The following is a 19,404-nucleotide window of genomic DNA, read 5'->3' on the forward strand; positions in this document are numbered from 1 at the left end:
CTTTGTTCTCTTGTTATTCTTAGTTGAAAGCTAAACCTAGGTAGGCTCATAAGCTAATTTCGAAGCCCTTGAAGGCCACCACTTATCTGAATGCATTTGACAGTTTTGCACAGCTAGAGGGCATTAGTTCATGTGTTTCATATAGATAACACTGTGCTCAAGCACGTGACATTATTTAAGAGTCAGCACTAATTGCCTGAAATGCAAGTCTGTCAAAAGATCTGAGATAAGGAGGCAGTCAGCAGAAGCTTAGATACAAGGTTATTACAGAGGTAAAAAGTGTATTTCTATAACAGTGTTGGTTATGCAAAACTGGAGAATGGTAAATAAAGGGATGATCTATCTTTTTTAAACAATAACATTTTTGGTGTTTACTATCCCTTTAAAGTGTCTTTAGCTGTCTTTTGTAAATTCAGTATTAAAGGGACATGAAACCCAAAATGTTTCTTTCATGTTTAAGACAGAGCATACAATTTTGAACAACTTTCAAATGTACTTTTATTATCAAATTTACTTCATTCTCTTGGAATTCTTAGTTGAAGGAGCGCAGTACACTACTGGGAGCTAACTGAACGCATCACATTAGCCAATGACAAGAGGCATATATGTGCTGCCACCAATCAGCAACAAGCTCCCAGTTAGTGCATTACTGCTCTTGAGCCTACCTAAGTATGCTTTTTAAAGGATACCAAGAGAACAAAGCAAATTAAATAACAAGTAAATTGGAAAGTTGTTTAAAGTTGCATGCTCTAACTGAATCATGGGTTTTACGACCCTTTAAGGGTTGTCAATGAGTTTGTCTTCTTAGTGTGGAGAAATACAAGGGTGTAAAATATTGCCCTGGAAGAGGAAAGGGATGCTCACTAAACAAGGAGGAAAACAGATTTATAAAATATCCTGAAAGAAGACATCCAGCAAAATAGTGTTGTGTAGAGTTGTTATCCATATAAAGGTAACTTAAAGGGGTATTTTAATGCAAAAAATAAATGCATGCACTAATTCTATAGAACATGTATGCATTAGTGAGCCTAGATAACTTAGATGTGACTTCCACAACGGGGTTAAACACATAGCTCCTGAGTTGGACATGACCGATCAGCCAATAAGGAAATGCTGCTGCATTACTGGCTGCATTATGCTTGGAAGTTGCAAGGCTTACAGCAGTTGGCTTTACCAATGTGTTTAACTCCTTTGTTACAGTTAAACACATAGGGCCAGATTACAAGGGATGTGGCTATTTAGCATATTCGCTCAAGCAATAACACCACCAGAAGTAAAGATTTTGTGGGTGCTTGTGTATTAAGTTTGAGCGCAAGCGAAACCCCACACGCATTAACTAAAGGACTTCGGATTAGCGCACATGAAGAACTATTGTACTCCTGTCAGGTTTTGCGCACATAAGCCCGCAGGAGTACACTAATTTTTAATGTGCGCTAACCTGATATGAGTTATATTAAGGTGCGTTATGTATTTATTAAATAAAAAATATTGAAAAATATTAATAATTAATGTAAATAATTATTAGAGATGTACTAAAATATTCTAAAAAATCAATAGAATATATATGTATATTTTACAGTAACTATAATAATTATAAATTATTAATATTTTTTTCAATATTTTATATTTAATATTTACATAACACGCCTTAAGATAACTAATCCTTCATTTACACCGCGTGAGACCTAAAGCGCAAAACCAGAAGTGCGTTATGTATATTTTATAATCCAATGTTCTTCACATAGAACATTTTTGTTTTTAAATATATATTTCTATATATATCTGCTAAAGTTAATGTAACATATATATCTATACCGTTATATCTATATGAAAATATACAGATATATATATATATATATATATATATATATATATAGGAATAAATATTTAAAAATATAAAGAATATTTTCCCCATATAAAGAACATTGGAATGTTAAGTATATTTAGTCAGATACATGGCCATATACCATATTAATTTGAACCCTTATAAATATTTTTTATTTGATACTTATATGACTAATTTTTTATCAGATAGTGTTTTTATGAGTGTAACCATTTATATTAAAGGGACATACAATTTTAAACAACTTTCCAGTTTACTTCTATTATCAAATTTGCTTCATTCTCTATGTATCATTTGTTGAAGGAGCAGCATTGCACTACTGGTTTCTAACTGAACACATGGGTGAGCCAATGACAATCGGTATATAAATGCAGCTACCAATCAGCAACTAGTACCTAGGTTATTTGCTGCTCCTGAGCTTACCTAGATAAACCTTTAAGCAAAGGATAACAAGAGAAGGAAACAAATTAAAAAAAAGAAGTAAGCTGGAAATTTGTTTAAAATTGTATGTTCTATCTAAATCATGAATGTCTAATTATGACTTTACTGTCACCTTAATGCATTTATGTTGTGTTTGGTGCAACTTTATTTGAGCCCAAACCCTTTACGCGAGGTCTACAGTCGCACAAACCCGACACACGATACATTAGATCGCTCTTGAGCAAATGAGTTTGGTTTCAACTTGTAATACGCGTGCCAATTGACGCGGATGAGATATTGCTATACAGCCTATGCGATAAATTTATCGCACCACTTGTAATCTAGCCCATAGTGAACTAGGTCACCTGTGGTTGGCACTGAAACTAATCTGTTTAAATATGAAACACAACTTTTGGCAGATATTGAGAAATCCTTACAACTGCCAAAAATATAGATCCAGTGATGAACGGTGAGATTAAAGTCCCAGTATATAGAGGATATTACCTGGTTGTCCACCCGAAGTTCCGACAGAGTTGTGTTGCTTTTCATAGCTTTGAGAACAGATAGCATCCCAGTGCTGGAAATAAAGTTTGATTCAATGTTCAGGCTCTGAAGTGTCTTGTTTTCCTTCAACATTTCAGCCACGGCCTGTATAAGCAGATATACGAGGGATATCACAGGTACAAACAAAAAAACTTCAATGTCTCTTTAAAAAAAGGTGCATAAAATGTTACTCATTTTTAAAAACATTTTTTTACAAAATTAGAATAGTTTAAAGCTTAGAATTGTAGCTAAAATAAAAGGCAACTGCTGAACTGCTAGATATTTCACCATTTGCAACACACAAAAGTTTACTTTACCAGTAATCAGCACGTTAGCTGATACCACTAGGTAAGATCATTTTATCTTGTGAATTTTGTCAGAGCTAGAAAACTGTCACTAAATGTAAACTTAAGTCCAAAGTGAAACTTCATACTTAACTTCAATGTATGTATGTATATATATTTGTATATACTGTATATATATATATAATTATTTTTTTACTACAATAGGCATGCAGTATATATATTTGCACACAAATAATGTAAGTGTTTTTAATTATGATACATTGTATACCAATGATTATTTTTACAGTGACACTGCTACAATTGATACTGGTAATAAATAATATATTTAGTCATAATAAGCACACTATGTTGAGTAATACTTATTATTTATTCACTGCTAATAAACATAAGGGGGTTAACATAATGGGGTATGGGGTTAACATGATGGGGTATGGTACACTACTAGCATCTCCTTTTCATAATGAGCTCCTATGCACTGCAAGACATGCCATTTGTCCTTGGAGCCGTACATTGTACTTACTGTAAGTGGCTCTCAGGCCACCCAAGATCAAGAGCCACTCTAGAGGAATCATAGATGATTTTTCTCAACTTATGTGCAAGTTGTTTGTGACCATAAAATGCACGTACACAATGCATATGCAGCATTCCCTAGAAGTACTCAAGATGGATATGTTTTGCTTCACTGATTTATCTCTATGATGTTAAAAGTTCCCCAACCACTCTGCAATTATATTATCTACCAGCAACATGTCCTCCACGGGCAAACTATATACTAAAAAAAAGCATGTTTTTTTTTTAAAGATTTTAATTATCTAGATCAAAATAAATAAAATAACATCTGTGTACAGTTGAGTACTTACATATGCAACAGGATCATTACTACGGGTGTTCACCAGACTCAGCTTTTTCACATGAGTGTTGCTTTTCATAGCATTGCAAATCTCCTTGAGAGTAGAAATGGGAATGTCCTGCAGAGAATCACATGTTAGAAGTAATAATATCCAAACATATAAATGAAACTGTCATGGTTTAGGTGTAATTTTGCATTTATATTATTTATATTAATTAGCTTGCTCATATTATTTTATCCAGATTAATTCTCTACTAACATTTTTGATTATTCAGATCAATTTGCAGTTTGTTTTATAATAAGTTAATATTATTATTTATATTTTTCATATTAAATGTTAAATGCATTGTGTATTCCATTTCCATTGTTAAAGGGTCACTAAACTGAAAATATTTCTTTCATGATTCAGGTAGAGAATACAATTTTCAACAACATTCCAATTTACTTCTATTATGTAATTTGCTTCATTCTTTAGATATCCTTTGTTGAAGAAATAGCAATGCACATGGGTGAGCCAATCACACGAGGCGTCTATGTGCAGCCACCAATCAACAGCTACTGAGCCTATCTAGATATGCTTTTCAGCAAAGGATATCAAGAGAATGAAGCAAATTAGATTATATAAGTAAATTAGAAAGTTGTTTAATATTAGACGCTCTTTCTAAATCATGAAAAAAAATTGGGCTTCATGTCCCTTTAACCCCTTAATGACCGAGGACGTGCAGGGTACGTCCTCAGAAAAAAGGCAGTTAACGCCTGAGGACGTACCCTGCACGTCCTCGGTGTGGAAAGCAGCTGGAAGCGATCCTGCTCGCTTCCAGCTGCTTTCCGGTTATTGCAGTGATGCCTCGATATGGAGGCATCCTGCAATAACCTTAGATGGCCATCCGATGCAGAGAGAGCCACTCTGTGGCCCTCTCTGCACCGGACATCGATGGCCGGTATCGTTGGTGGGTGGGAGCCATCGATGGCCCTGGTCATGTGGAGGGGGGCGGGATCGTGGGCGTGGAAGCGCGGGAGCGCACACGTGCACGAGGGGGCGCGCGCAGGCGCCCGCCGGGGCAGGGACCGGGTGGGGACCGCTGCACTACAGAAAAAAATGTGTCCCAAAATAAAAGTGGGACCAGTAATTTTTTTAAAAAAAACCTTAGGCATTATTTAGGTGGTGGGGGTTGGTCCGTGGGGGGGGGGGAAGCTACACTACAGAAAAAATAAAAAAAAAATAAAAAAAATAAACATTTGATTGTGCAAACTGGGTACTGGCAGACAGCTGCCAGTACCCAAGATGGCCCCCAATAAGGCAGAGGGGGAGGCTTAGAGAGCTGTTTTAGGGGGGGATCAGGGAGGTTGGGGGCTAAGGGGAGATCCTAAACACAGCATATGTAAATATGCTTTTTTTTTTTTTTCTTTAAAAAAAAAAAAAATCTTTTATTTTAGTACTGGCAGACTTTCTGCCAGTACTTAAGATGGCGGGGACAATAGTGGGGTGGGGGAGGGAAGGGAGCTGTTTGGGAGGGATCAGGGGGTGGGATGTGTCAGGTGGGAGGCTGAACTCTACACTAAAGCTAAAATTAACCCTGCAAGCTCCCTACACACTACCTAATTAACCCCTTCACTGCTAGCCATAATACACGTGTGATGCGCAGCAGCATTTAGCGACTTTCTAATTACCAAAAAGCAACGCCAAAGTCATATATGTCTGCTATTTCTGAACAAAGGGCATCCCAGAGAAGCATTTACAACCATTTGTGCCATAATTGCACAAGCTGTTTGTAAATAATTTCAGTGAGAAACCTAAAATTGTGAAAAAAAATTACGTTTTTTTTAATTTGATCGCATTTGGCGGTGAAATGGTGGCATGAAATATACCAAAATGGGCCTAGATCAATACTTGGGGTTGTCTACTACACTACACTAAAGCTAAAATTAACCCTAGAAGCTCCCTACATGCTCACTAATTAACCCCTTCCCTGCTGGGCATAATAAACGTATTTTGCGCAGGGGCATTTAGCAGCCTTCTAATTACCAAAAAGCAAAGCCAAAGCCATATATGTCTGCTATTTCTGAACAAAGGGGATCCCAGAGAAGCATTTACAACCATTTATGCTATAATTGCATACGTTGTTTATAAATAATTTCAGTGAGAAACCTAAAGTTTGTGAAAATATTTGTGAAAAAGTGAACAATTTTTTTTATTTGATCGCATTTGGCGGTAAAATGGTGGCATGAAATATACCAAAATGGGCCTAGATCAATACTTTGGGATGTCTTCTAAAAAAAAATATATACATGTCAATGGATATTCAGGGATTCCTGAAAGATATTAGTGTTCCAATGTAACTAGCGCTAATTTTGAAAAAAAGTGGTTTGGAAATAACAAAGTGCTACTTGTATTTATGGCCCTATTACTTGCAAAAAAAGCAAAGAACATGTAAACATTGGGTATTTCTAAACTCAGGACAAAATTTAGAAACTATTTAGCATGGGTGTTTTTTGGTGGTTGCAGATGTGTAACAGATTTTGGGGGTCAAAGTTAGAAAAAATGTGTTTTTTTCCATTTTTTCCTCATATTTTATAATGTTTTTTATAGTAAATTATAAGATATGATGAAAATTATGGTATCTTTTGAAAGTCAATTTAATGGCGAGAAAAACTGTATATAATATGTGTGGGTACAGTAAATGAGGAAGAGGAAAATTACAGCTAAACACAAACACTGCAAAAATGTAAAAATAGCCTTGGTCCCAAACGGACAGAAAATGGAAAAGTGCTGCGGTCATTAAGGGGTTAAACCCAAATTTTTTTCTTTCACGATTCAGATAGAGCATGGAATTTTAAGCAACTTTCTAATTTACCCCTATTATCAATTTTTCTTCGTTCTTTTGGTATCTTTATTTGAATAAGCAAGAATATAAGTTTAGGAGTGAGCCCATTTCTGGTTCAGCACCCTGCGTAGCGCTTGCTTATTGGTGGCTACATTTAGCCACCAATCAGCAAGCGCTACCTAGGTTCTGAACCAACAATTGTCCGGCTCCTAAACTTAGATTCCTACTTTTTCAAATAAAGATAGCAAGAGAACAAAGAAAAAAGTATTATAGGAGTAAATTAAAAAGTTTATTCAAATTGCATGCTCTATCTGAAACATGAAATAAATAATTTGGGTTTAGTATCCTTTTAAGGTATATCTGATAGAAATTAATAGAAATTATACTTTAGATTTATATCATCACCTATTAAGGTATTTTAATCTGTGTCTCCATTATTCTTACATATCAGTGACTTGTTCTTTATCAACCTTTATATTATTGTGACTGGAACTTTGCTCACCTTAATATTATTTAGATTAACCTCTTCCAGGTCAGCTGCGTTGCTTTGAATTTTTTGAAGAGTTTCATCTATATTTGTTGGATTTGGGGGTTCGTCTGGGACTGGTTTGTACTTGTCAGGCTGCACCACACCTGTGGAGAATGACATCTATATATTTTGCAAGTTTTGTCTGTTAAATATACTAACAAGCTCCTTATGTATACACATAATAACTTACAATCATTTAGATTACACTATACAGGGAGTGCAGAATTATTAGGCAAATGAGTATTTTGACCACATCATCCTCTTTATGCATGTTGTCTTACTCCAAGCGGTATAGGCTTGAAGGCCTACTACCAATTAAGCATATTAGGTGATGTGCATCTCTGTAATGAGAAGGGGTGTGGTCTAATGACATCAACACCCTATATCAGGTGTGCATAATTATTAGGCAACTTCCTTTCCTTTGGCAAAATGGGTCAAAAGAAGGACTTGACAGGCTCAGAAAAGTCAAAAATAGTGAGATATCTTGCAGAGGGATGCAGCACTCTTAAAATTGCAAAGCTTCTGAAGCGTGATCATCGAACAATCAAGCGTTTCATTCAAAATAGTCAACAGGGTCGCAAGAAGCGTGTGGAAAAACCAAGGCGCAAAATAACTGCCCATGAACTGAGAAAAGTCAAGCGTGCAGCTGCCAAGATGCCACTTGCCACCAGTTTGGCCATATTTCAGAGCTGCAACATCACTGGAGTGCCCAAAAGCACAAGGTGTGCAATACTCAGAGACATGGCCAAGGTAAGAAAGGCTGAAAGACGACCACCACTGAACAAGACACACAAGCTGAAACGTCAAGACTGGGCCAAGAAATATCTCAAGACTGATTTTTCTAAGGTTTTATGGACTGATGAAATGAGAGCGAGTCTTGATGGGCCAGATGGATGGGCCCGTGGCTGGATTGGTAAAGGGCAGAGAGCTCCAGTCCGACTCAGACGCCAGCAAGGTGGAGGTGGAGTACTGGTTTGGGCTGGTATCATCAAAGATGAGCTTGTGGGGCCTTTTCGGGTTGAGGATGGAGTCAAGCTCAACTCCCAGTCCTACTGCCAGTTTCTGGAAGACACCTTCTTCAAGCAGTGGTACAGGAAGAAGTCTGCATCCTTCAAGAAAAACATGATTTTCATGCAGGACAATGCTCCATCACACGTGTCCAAGTACTCCACAGCGTGGCTGGCAAGAAAGGGTATAAAAGAAGAAAATCTAATGACATGGCCTCCTTGTTCACCTTATCTGAACCCCATTGAGAACCTGTGGTCCATCATCAAATGTGAGATTTACAAGGAGGAAAAACAGTACACCTCTCTGAAAAGTGTCTGGGAGGCTGTGGTTGCTGCTGCACGCAATGTTGATGGTGAACAGATCAAAACACTGACAGAATCCATGGATGGCAGGCTTTTGAGTGTCCTTGCAAAGAAAGGTGGCTATATTGATCACTGATTTGTTTTTGTTTTGTTTTTGAATGTCAGAAATGCATATTTGTGAATGTTGAGATGTTATATTGGTTTCACTGGTAAAAATAAATAATTGAAATGGGTATATATTTGTTTTTTGTTAAGTTGCCTAATAATTATGCACAGTAATAGTCACCTGCACACACAGATATCCCCCTAAAATAGCTATAACTAAAAACAAACTAAAAACTACTTCCAAAACTATTCAGCTTTGATATTAATGAGTTTTTTGGGTTCATTGAGAACATGGTTGTTGTTCAATAATAAAATTAATCCTCAAAAATACAACTTGCCTAATAATTCTGCACTCCCTGTACATCATTTTGAGAAAAAGACCATACTAGTTTTCTAAATTATGAGTAGTAGTTTAAGGACGTGTCAAACATTTTTGCATCTTTTATTAAATACTTTTTTGTAAAAATATCTAAGTCAAACAGAGTAGGCATATGGGAGGGGGGCAGTGGGTGTGATTGTGACAAACAGAACAGCATTGACAAGCAGTTTGGGCAAAATAAATTATAGAACCTAAAAATGGACAGAGTATGAGATAAAGAATAAAGATAGACATGGGTAAAAAGGGAACAGATAATAGGAAAAGACAGGGGAAATGCAGAGGAAAATGGATAACATGGGGAAAGAAAGACATAAAAATGAAGCAGACAAAGATAGCTGTGAGTCTTGGCCAATGGGAAGAAAGAATGGGTTAAACAAAATAAATAATTTGGAACAAATATTAAGAAAAGACTGTTAGAATTGTATAAGGGCTGGAAAAAAGGAACAGAAACAGGGATAAAAACAATACTTAGAGAGAGCAATTTAAATGTTCATTGTATTACCCATGTATATCACCCCCACTGGAAGTGTGATTTCTTCTGCTGTTTACATAGCTTTTCTATAGCCACTAATACTGTACTGAAATTTTCAGTATAGGTGGAAGTTTCAATAGGAAAATCAGCGTGTGATAAAATAAAGGTAAAATAGCTATTTGTAAACAATTTAATACACTTCAGAAGAACAAAAAATAGATAATTGCGAACACATAAAGGGGGGGACAAAATTACAATACTCTGTCCCTTTAATATAAGCAGAGGAGAGAGTGTTGGTGAAAGAAAAGCAGAGAGTGTTGGTGAAAGAAAAGCAATACAGTATATTCAGGTCAGTAAAATGATAGACTGACAAAATTTAAAAAAAGTGGCTAAATTGTTTAATTGTAAAGGAATAGTGAATGTTTTATGAACATTATAACATTAAGGGCTAGATTACAAGTGGAGCACTAAATGATCCAGTTTGCGCGAGCGCAATAATTAACCAGGTATTACAAGTGGCTGGTTATTGTTACAGAGGAGCTTTGGGTAGCAATTAGAGTGTCCCAAATGCCCTCAAAATAGAAGGCATTGTAGGACTTTAAAGTTCGTGGAAGTTGAGTGTTAGAAAAAAAAATAGCACTGAAAAAGGCCTTTACATTGTGGTCTATGGGGAACGGTGTGTTCCCATAGACCACAATTTAAATATATATTTATATGATTATATACATATATATTTCTGTGTTAATGTGTGTATATATGTCACAGACAGCATCAGAACGACGCTCCCAAATTGTAACATTTGTTTTAGTAACATTTATTCTATTAACTGTCAAAAATCATTACTCATCCCTGAGCACAAACTGAGAAGGAAACCAAGGAGAAAGGTGCTAAATACATAAAATAACATTAAGGGTAGTTAAAAGAATGAATTGTCTTCCAATAAATATAAAAAGGGTTGTTGCTAAATGAGACCACTGGAAGCTGCAGGGGCCGAATGCAGTGACCCAGAATACCTTGGATCACGGGTGTAACAAGCACTTGCTGGGCCCCAGGGCAAAGTATTTGGCGGGACCCCATTTCAACAGCACCCTTTATGGCTGCACTTAGCAAAAGCTGAATCAGCAGCCACATAGGTATAAGAGGAGCTGCTTCTCTGTGCCTTGTATAGTCTGTGCCAGTTGATATGCGCAGCCTTCCTGTACAAATATGGTGGCTGGTTTTTCTGTACAGCAACACTATGGCAGCCATCTTGGAATCCCTGCCAACATATTTATATATTACATAAACGTTCCTTAAACTGTGAGCCTGGGTTCCAGGAGAGGCACACAGAGGGGCCAGACATGATGTAAATGCAATTGCAGGGTCAGATGGGCACCCTAGTGGTGCCCAGTTTCAACGAGACCTCTAGAGTTACTCTCCTGCCTTGGATATGTATAAAGTTATGCAAACATTCATTATTTTGGGATACTTTATTTAGGAACATGTGCATGTTTCTATATAATTAATAGGGGGAAGTTCTGAGACACAAATAAAAAACATAAATAAAAGATAGATAAAGATAAGAGCGTCTTAGTAGGTGATGTATGTTGGAGGAAAAAATAAAGTATTGAGGCACAAAGGTTTCTTTTTCCTATTTTTTATCTTCTAAAAGTTATTAAAGGGACATGAAACCCAAACTGCTTATTTCAATATTCAGACAGAGCATGCAATGTTAAACAACTTTCCATGTTAGTTCTATTCATTTGATTTGTTCTCTTGGTATCCTTTGTAGAAAAGCATACCTAGGTAGACTCAGGAGCAGCAATGCACTGCTGAGAGCTAGTTGATGGTTGGGGGCTGCACATATATATATGACTCTTGCATTGACTCACTCAATGTGTTCAGCTAGCTCCCAGTAGTGCATTGCTGCTTTTTCAACAAAGGATATCAAGTTAATTTAAAAAAAAAATGATAATAGAAGTAAATTGGAAAGTTGTTTAAAATTGCGGTCATCTGAATAATGAAAGTGAAATTTGAGTTTCATGTACATTTAATAGCCACTAAAAATACAACTGTAACATTTATTTGATACTTTGCATCTGAAAGGCATCTGCAGTTATACTGTGTGCAAACACTAAGGTGTTCTGCATATACTAAATACACAGAAGCAAGTACATTTACTGTTATGTATTTGGCACTTACAGTCACTAGCTTCTATACATTACACACAATATCACAGGCACACACACAGACCCATATATAATACTGTAGTACAAACTTGGCTTCTTTATATTACTATGCACATATAGGAAACATATGGATCTGTTACATATACATTCTGTTAACGTTCCACACAAACAGAAATGTAATATTCATACTGCCACACATGCAACAGGTTACACAAATAAGCTGCAACAACATATGAAAACACAAACATTTGGCTTCTGTATATGACAATCAAATTATACACTCCTGTTACTTACTGTTGATTCCTTCTGTGTTAATGATAATGCCACATGTGATTGCATCATAGTACTGCTTGTTGCTCATGAGTGTGTACATTCCAAGAATTGCTGCAAATTAAAACACAACACAATAAGCCGTGTAAACCCAGTGCAAAGGCCTTGTAGAACCCCACATTTCCAAGCTGCGTTAATTAAAAGTTAATCATTTGGCTGCCACCAGGGACAGTAAATATCTTGAGATTTTAATATAAAATGATATAGTTATGGGTAGTAAAAAGTATTTATTTTCCCCCTTTTCATGTAATTTAGCTCTAAAATTGTGGATTTAAAAAATATCAGAACTAGAGATATACATTGTATTGTTCTCAAAGCTAACTCTGCTACATATCTTTGCTTAAAGGGATATGAAACCCATTTTTTTCTTTCATGATTCAGATAGAGCATGCAATTTTAAGCAACTTTCTAATTTACTTCTATTATCAATTTCCATGGCTCTCTCGGTATCTTTATTTGAAAAAGCAGGAATGGAAGCTTAGGAGCCGGACCATTTTTGGTTCAGAACCCTGGATATCGGTTACTGATTGGTGGCTACATTTAGCCACCAATCAGCAAGTGCTACCCAGGTTCTCAACCAAAAACAGGATGGCTCCTAATCTTACATTCCTGCTCTTCAAATAAAGATAACAAGATAATGAAAAAAGATTGATAATACAATTAATTTAGAAAGTTGCTTAAAATGGCATGCTCTGCCTAAATCATGAAAGAAGAAAATGTGGGTTTCCTATCCCTTTAATTGGTCTCAGCAGATAACAACTGCAAAACAATGCAGTTTATACTAACATAATGATTGTGGCTACCCTGGTCTTCCCCAGAAGCAAACCCAGATTGGCTCCTCCAGATAAGTGTTGGGTGGATTTTGGCTATTGAAAAAGCAATTGCAGCAAACTCAATGTTAATTTGTGCTACAATATTTAGACTTGGCCGATATGTTATTCTAAAGCCAGACAACAGAAATATCTTGTTTTAACAAGGTGGTAAGCGTCCCTTTAAAGGGTAAATACACCATAAATAAATTGATTTTTATATTAGGGGATTTGGGGACTCCACATGCCCTGCCTCCCTAGAGTAAGTAGATACCTTCTCATTGCTACTGAAAATAGTAACTTTGAACAGGATCCAGCTTCTAGATAGAGATCTGCTGACTGAGGGGAAACTGAGAGACTCAGCTGTCAAGCGAAACATAAAGTTTTAGCTTTGTTTCCATAGTGACATTGTGCAAAATGGGAGGTACCAAGTTCTCTCTAATAGTGCTGTCTGATTTTATAGCCATTATGATATGGGTTATTATTATAAGCTCAAGTAATAGAATGCCTGGCATAGAACGTATGGATAGTATAGAGTTCTTTCATTCTTGTCCTTGGGATCCACAAACAGGCTACATTTTAAGGATATCTAAACTATAGCACCTGTGTAGTAATCAGTTGCTAAGTAACTATGGTTACTAATCTGTTCTTTTAATATTGAACATTAAGCGCTAGATTACAAGTGGAGTACAAATGATAGCACAGGGTGCATTATCCTTAGCGCAACAATCTGTATTGTGAATGGATGCTAAAAAATGTTTACTGGAGAATATATATGTATGTATGCATGTGTGTATGTGTGTGCACGTGTGTGCAGTGTTTTAAACTTATATTTCAACATAAAACCATAGTTTAAAAGTAAGTGAAAAAGTCCACTACTTGAATGGAGGCTTAGTAGATCTTCAACATGCTAAAATATTAGTTTCAATTTGTAAAATGAGCGCAAAAAATAAAAGCTCTATTTATTGCGCTCAAGGGACGTTAGCTCACAATAGTTATGGGTGCCACTATTTTTGAAACTAGGTTTCACTGCATCTGAAGAAGAGTTACTGCACATGTGAAAACACAGGTCAGCACTGGAATGCAGTGAAAGACAGATTTCAACATGGCAGCACCTATGACTATAGTGAGAAGAGGAATAACCTCAATACTATGCTTATAAAATGAAAACTGTGAGATTAGACTTCCGGCTGGAGGCGGAGTGTACAGGTAGCTGCTGCCGCTCCGAATCTCAGCGTTTGAGATATTTTCCATCTTCCAGCCTTATTGCAGTTTTCCTTGGCTGCACGAACTGTGTTTAGCCTGGATATTGAATCGTCAGGTCCAGCAATGGAAGTCTTTACTTACAGCCTATTTGTGCTTACTGGCTGAAGCACGTCATTCGTATCGATACTAATTGTAACACGGCTGTTTCCAGTTAACATCAGAATGCACCCCAGGTTACCTGTTAGCGCTGGATGCTGTGTTAAACCAACAGATAATTTTGCTGATTCAGAAAAATATCACCCCGCAGGTCCGGTAAATCTGAATGACTGTTGTATAAAGAGCAGCTACACTACTGGGTTCCAAAGGGACTAGTAACCAGTGCTCCTGTGAGTAAACAAGGATCGCTAACTGTGGACATTTACCGTTGAAGTGTTTCCACCGGGTCATCAAGCATCTCTTTCAGCTTACCGAGCGCCTTGCAAGTAATCAGTGTAGTGGTGCCATAACATCGCAGGTACTCCTTCTCTGGATGCCCAGTCCGGGTTGCACCGCGATTGATCGTCACTACGGACCACTCCCACGGTTCTCTACAAATTATATTTACCATATCCAGGAAAATATGGTATACAAGTAAATCATTGTCCGGTCGAGCACCTGACCAGGATGGCTTGTTCCTGAATAGACTTACCACTATCAATATTGACTGATAATCATTACTGCCACAGAACAGAGTGTGGTAGGAAGTGTCCTATAGAGATATTAAACTCTGCCATTCTTTATAAACTTTGTGTTTGGCTGACTATTTAACAAAGTGACGAGTACATCACAACCCTAGATGAGGTTTGCAATAATACCCTCTCTCATAATACTGCATGTTGCAATAAGTAACGGCTTCTCACTATTCACGCTTATATTTCACTTAGAGACTTTGTCCCAGTTGTTATATGGGACAGAATACTTCCTAGAAACAGCCTAAGGAACACTGTTATAGCAACTAAGGAAAGCTAAGGATAAGAAAACTGTCGTGCTATTCTGCTGTTCATTTACTTCACTAATACCCTTCATGTTGATACAGGCACTCTTTTTAAAGGACAATAACCATAAAAAGTTAAATGTTCTGCGGCTGCACTATTCAGTTCTTGTTGCTCATTAATTAGATCAAATATTTAATGCTATTTACATAGAACTACCTGTGGTTTTCCTATTTGTTGATATGTAGAAACAGCTAATTATATGATTAGTCTAATACTTGAAAGATAGCCTGGTGCTGATTTATCGGACTATACTGAGGGCTCGATTTATCAAGCCCCTACGGCTGCAAGTTCTCACAAGAACTTGCTCACCGTGATTTATCAAGCAGCGATCACCAGACCGCTGCTTCCCTACGCTCTTCGCCACCTCTAAGGTGGCGAATTTCAATCTCCTCGGTCGAGTCTGACTGAAGAGATTGACAGCTCCTGCCCGCGCGTGATTGGCTGTGCTCGGGCAGGGGGCGGGATTGCACGCAATTACATGCGGGTAATTTCGCCCCGCCACAGGCAAGCTGAGGCGTACAGGGGCGCGTATACGTGCCACTGTACGCCTCAGCTTTGATAAATCTAGCCCTGAGTATATAGTAGAATTATCTTCCTGTTTTTCTGATTTAGATTGAATCACAATCTCAGGGCCAACAACATTAGATTGTGAAGTACTATTTAGATATACATAATTCCCTCTCTCTAAAAAGTTAGTAAATTAGGATATATTTATTGCTTCCTAAGATTTTTGGTAATTCAACTTGATATACTTGGGGATTAACTGTGCGTGCCCTGTAAAGATAGACAAACATCATAAGAGAGATATTCTAACGCTTTTATCTTTTTATTTTATCTTGTTTCTCTTGTCCCCCTCTCTAGTCGGCCTAAAACAGACTACAAAGAAATTTCCCTTTTTTTTTTTTTACACGCCCACTTGCAACAAATAGCTTCACTCACTATTTTTATATCCATTCAGGATAAGACACTTATTTTGCACCAATAATTTTGGATAGGGACAATACCCTCTGAATAAGTCACCTATATCACAGACTTGTGTTTTGAATTTTTTTTTGTACACACTAATCACATTCGATCACCCCACAATAGCGCCCATTGACACTTCATACAAATAGACACTTCACCTGTAGTCTTTAGTTCATGGACAGATATATATTCAACAAGAGTTCTTCTCCCAATATGCCGCCCAAACAAAGAGAAAAAAAGGGGAATAGTAGGAATCCTGACCCCAATATAGATATATCACAAGATAAAGGGCTGAGTAACCCCACATGTAATGCTAGAATTTGCGGCTGAGGTCACCAAATTTCTAACCCCTCAATTTGACTCAATAAAATGAAAATTGTGTCCCTTTAAGAGGTCTAGTCTTCTACCCTGTATAACCATACTCACAAGGGCAAATACATTCATACATTTACAAATGAATACAGCATGGGTAGTACTACCAAAGGAATGAATGTTAATTAAAAAAAATGGAGCGGTGTACAAAACGTAAAGGACATTTAACACTAAATACTTTTTATAAGTCATGGGCGCAGCCATGTTGAAATCTAACTTTCAATGCATTCCAGTGCTGATGTGTTTGCAGCTACTCATCCTCAGATACCTGCAGTGAAACATAAGTATAAAAAAAGGGCAGCACGCATATTTAAGTGCTTGAAATATTTAGTGTCCCTTTAATTGCATTAAAGGGATATTCTAGTGTAAAAATAAAACACCCTGTTTTGTTAGCACATTCTCTTTTACTACTACTTTGCAGGGGTTAAATAGATAGACTACCTTATGCCCCTGTTCCTCTCATGATGAGGATGCAGCTTGTGAGCAAACAAGACATTCATGTCCATTCACCGGCTGTATTCTCATCTTGAGCGGAGGGGTTCCAAGAGTGTAAACTGTAATAAATGTGTAACACTTTTAATGAAGCCAAACAAAAAGTAAAAGAATGGAAAACATTTAAAGATAAAATATTCTGATGAAAGAGAGCGTTTATTTTTTCACTACAAAGTTTTTTAAATTTCTGAAGACAACCAGAATAAATAGTAGCATCAGATAAAAAAGTAGGGGTGCCACTGTTTTCATTAACATTGAAATATAGAAAAATGTTTGTATCAGTGAGCCTTTTTATAGTACCATAAAACATATTGTATGGGGCCTATTTATAAAGCTCCGTATGGAGCTTGATGCCCCGTGTTTCTGGCGAACCTTCAGGCTCGCCAGAAACACAAGTTATGAAGTAGCTGCTCCATAACCTGTCCGTCTGCTCTGAGGTGGCGGACAGACATCGCCGAAAATCAACCCGATCCAATCCGATTGGGTTGATTGACACCCCCTGCTAGCGGCCAGTTCACAAGAACTGCTGGTAAAATGATAAATGCAGAGAGTGTATGCTGTCGGCATTTATCGATGTGTGGCGGACATGATTCGCTATAGCGGATCATGTATGTCCGCACCATGTTAAATTGACCCCTAAGACTGAGAATGTCTGTCTCAGTAAATCAGCAATACCTCTCTACTCAAAATATCCCTGTACACCCCCTGAATATGGTTAGGTAGCTTGAATAAGGTTTAGTGTGGGGGAGCTTGAATAGGGGTTTGAGTGTAAAACCAGTCCAATATGTATTTTCATACAAAACATCTGTTGCGCTAGTATCACATTTAGGGTCGATATATTGTTATACTATGTTGTATTATGCTCTGGGTTTTGAATGTCATGTTTTTAATTTAACCCTAAATATGCCCCTGATGTTGAAATTATGTACTGGAATATTTGGGGTAAAGAGGTCTTCCTCATTACCCATTTTTACATTTGGTGACTTACACAATCTAAAATCTTTTAAAACGTTACAATAAAAGTTATGTTATACACCTTTTTTAAGCTATTATGGAATTAAGAGGGTGTTTAATCAAGAGTTTTGTTTGTTAGCTGTAGTGTATTGTGTGCTTCACCTGGAGATGCACATTACCTGCAATATCACACATCTCCGCATCAGTTGCATTGGCCAAGGCTTCCTCCAACTCTGGTTCCAACTCAATCTGTTCCTCTTTGGGAATCTCTCTCTTTGACTGCTTGGGAATAAAGGGCTTTCCTGTAGGGTGAAAACACATTATGTACATGTGGTGTTTTGATCTATACTATTTATGAATACAGGATATTGCTAGTTTCCATAAATATCTGAGGATGAAGTTCCAAATGAAACATGCTGGGGAACATATTAATCCTTTAGAAAACAAATACCCAATGACATAATTTATCTACAGAACATCCCATAGACTGTAACGGGGATATAAAAATAAATAAATAACCATCATTTATTGGCCATAGCAAAGGAGGTTTGATAAATAACATTCCATAGGCTTTTGAAGGGGTGTGTCCCAGGCATTCAAAACAATCTTAATTTATTTTTAACAAAATGAAAATCTAAAGGCATAGAGGACTTATATTACATGGGAATGTTTTGCAATGCAGTGAATAATTTAAAATGTAACTGTTGGATAGTTATAATTTGCTTTTAGTGCCTGTAATTCTTGATACATAATATAATGTATAATGGAATACACCAAGCTGAGGTGATTTACAGTTTGCTGTACACTAAGTTACAATAATAACTTGCACAATTCAATAGTTAAAGTAAATTACAGTTTGTACCAGACTCCTACAGTCCAGACTCAGTTCTATAATGTACAGTTTTAGATTTAGCAATATATGCTTTCAACCACCTATACTACAGTTACGGTTCCAAATGCAGCTAATTTGGGGTCTCTGCAGTTAACACTTCCCTAGGAATACTGCAAGGAAGCTGACTGAGTGAATGTGCTGAAAGGATTTTTCAGAGTCCAGAGAATATAGCCTTGCACCTGCCACAGTCATTCATAAGAAAGTGGGGGCAGGGGATTTCTCTCCTACTGAACGCTGGGCATTGGATATTAGATATGATGTGTACACAAACTATTTTCTGTTCCTGAGGAACTTCAGGGTATAAACAGACACCCTCTATTTACCTTTCTTTTCTCCAGTAAAAGGGACAAGATCTTCACGTTCTTTGGCTTCAATAGCCTCCTTCTCCAAATGGGTTAAGAGGGCATCTCTGTCTAGTGGTCCAGTGGGGTCCTTCTTTGTCTGGTCTCTCTGACGCATCCCAGCTGGAAGGAGTATGTTCTAAAACAATTGGAAACAATAAATAAATAAATAAAATTCTAGGTGTAAAAAAGTTTTTTCATGTAGTAATTATTTGATACAAGAAATCTGACTTGATTGGTTGTTTTGTACTAATGCATT

General features: G+C 37.0%; 1 protein-coding gene across 1 annotated transcript in view; it reads right to left on the bottom strand.

Moving 5' to 3' along the window:
- TMOD4 (tropomodulin 4) overlaps positions 1–19,404 on the bottom strand; it is a 94,186-nt gene that overhangs the window by 3,722 nt on the left and 71,060 nt on the right. Inside the window, exons 3-8 of the mRNA XM_053704997.1 lie at positions 19,128–19,284; positions 18,092–18,214; positions 12,044–12,133; positions 7,289–7,419; positions 3,972–4,079; positions 2,768–2,911 (exon numbers count right to left, since the gene is read on the bottom strand). Coding sequence (XP_053560972.1) covers positions 2,768–2,911; positions 3,972–4,079; positions 7,289–7,419; positions 12,044–12,133; positions 18,092–18,214; positions 19,128–19,284 — 753 coding nt within the window. The remainder of the gene's footprint in view (positions 1–2,767; positions 2,912–3,971; positions 4,080–7,288; positions 7,420–12,043; positions 12,134–18,091; positions 18,215–19,127; positions 19,285–19,404) is intronic.

Source organism: Bombina bombina, chromosome 1 (assembly GCF_027579735.1).
Source record: "Bombina bombina isolate aBomBom1 chromosome 1, aBomBom1.pri, whole genome shotgun sequence".
NCBI lineage: Eukaryota > Metazoa > Chordata > Amphibia > Anura > Bombinatoridae > Bombina > Bombina bombina.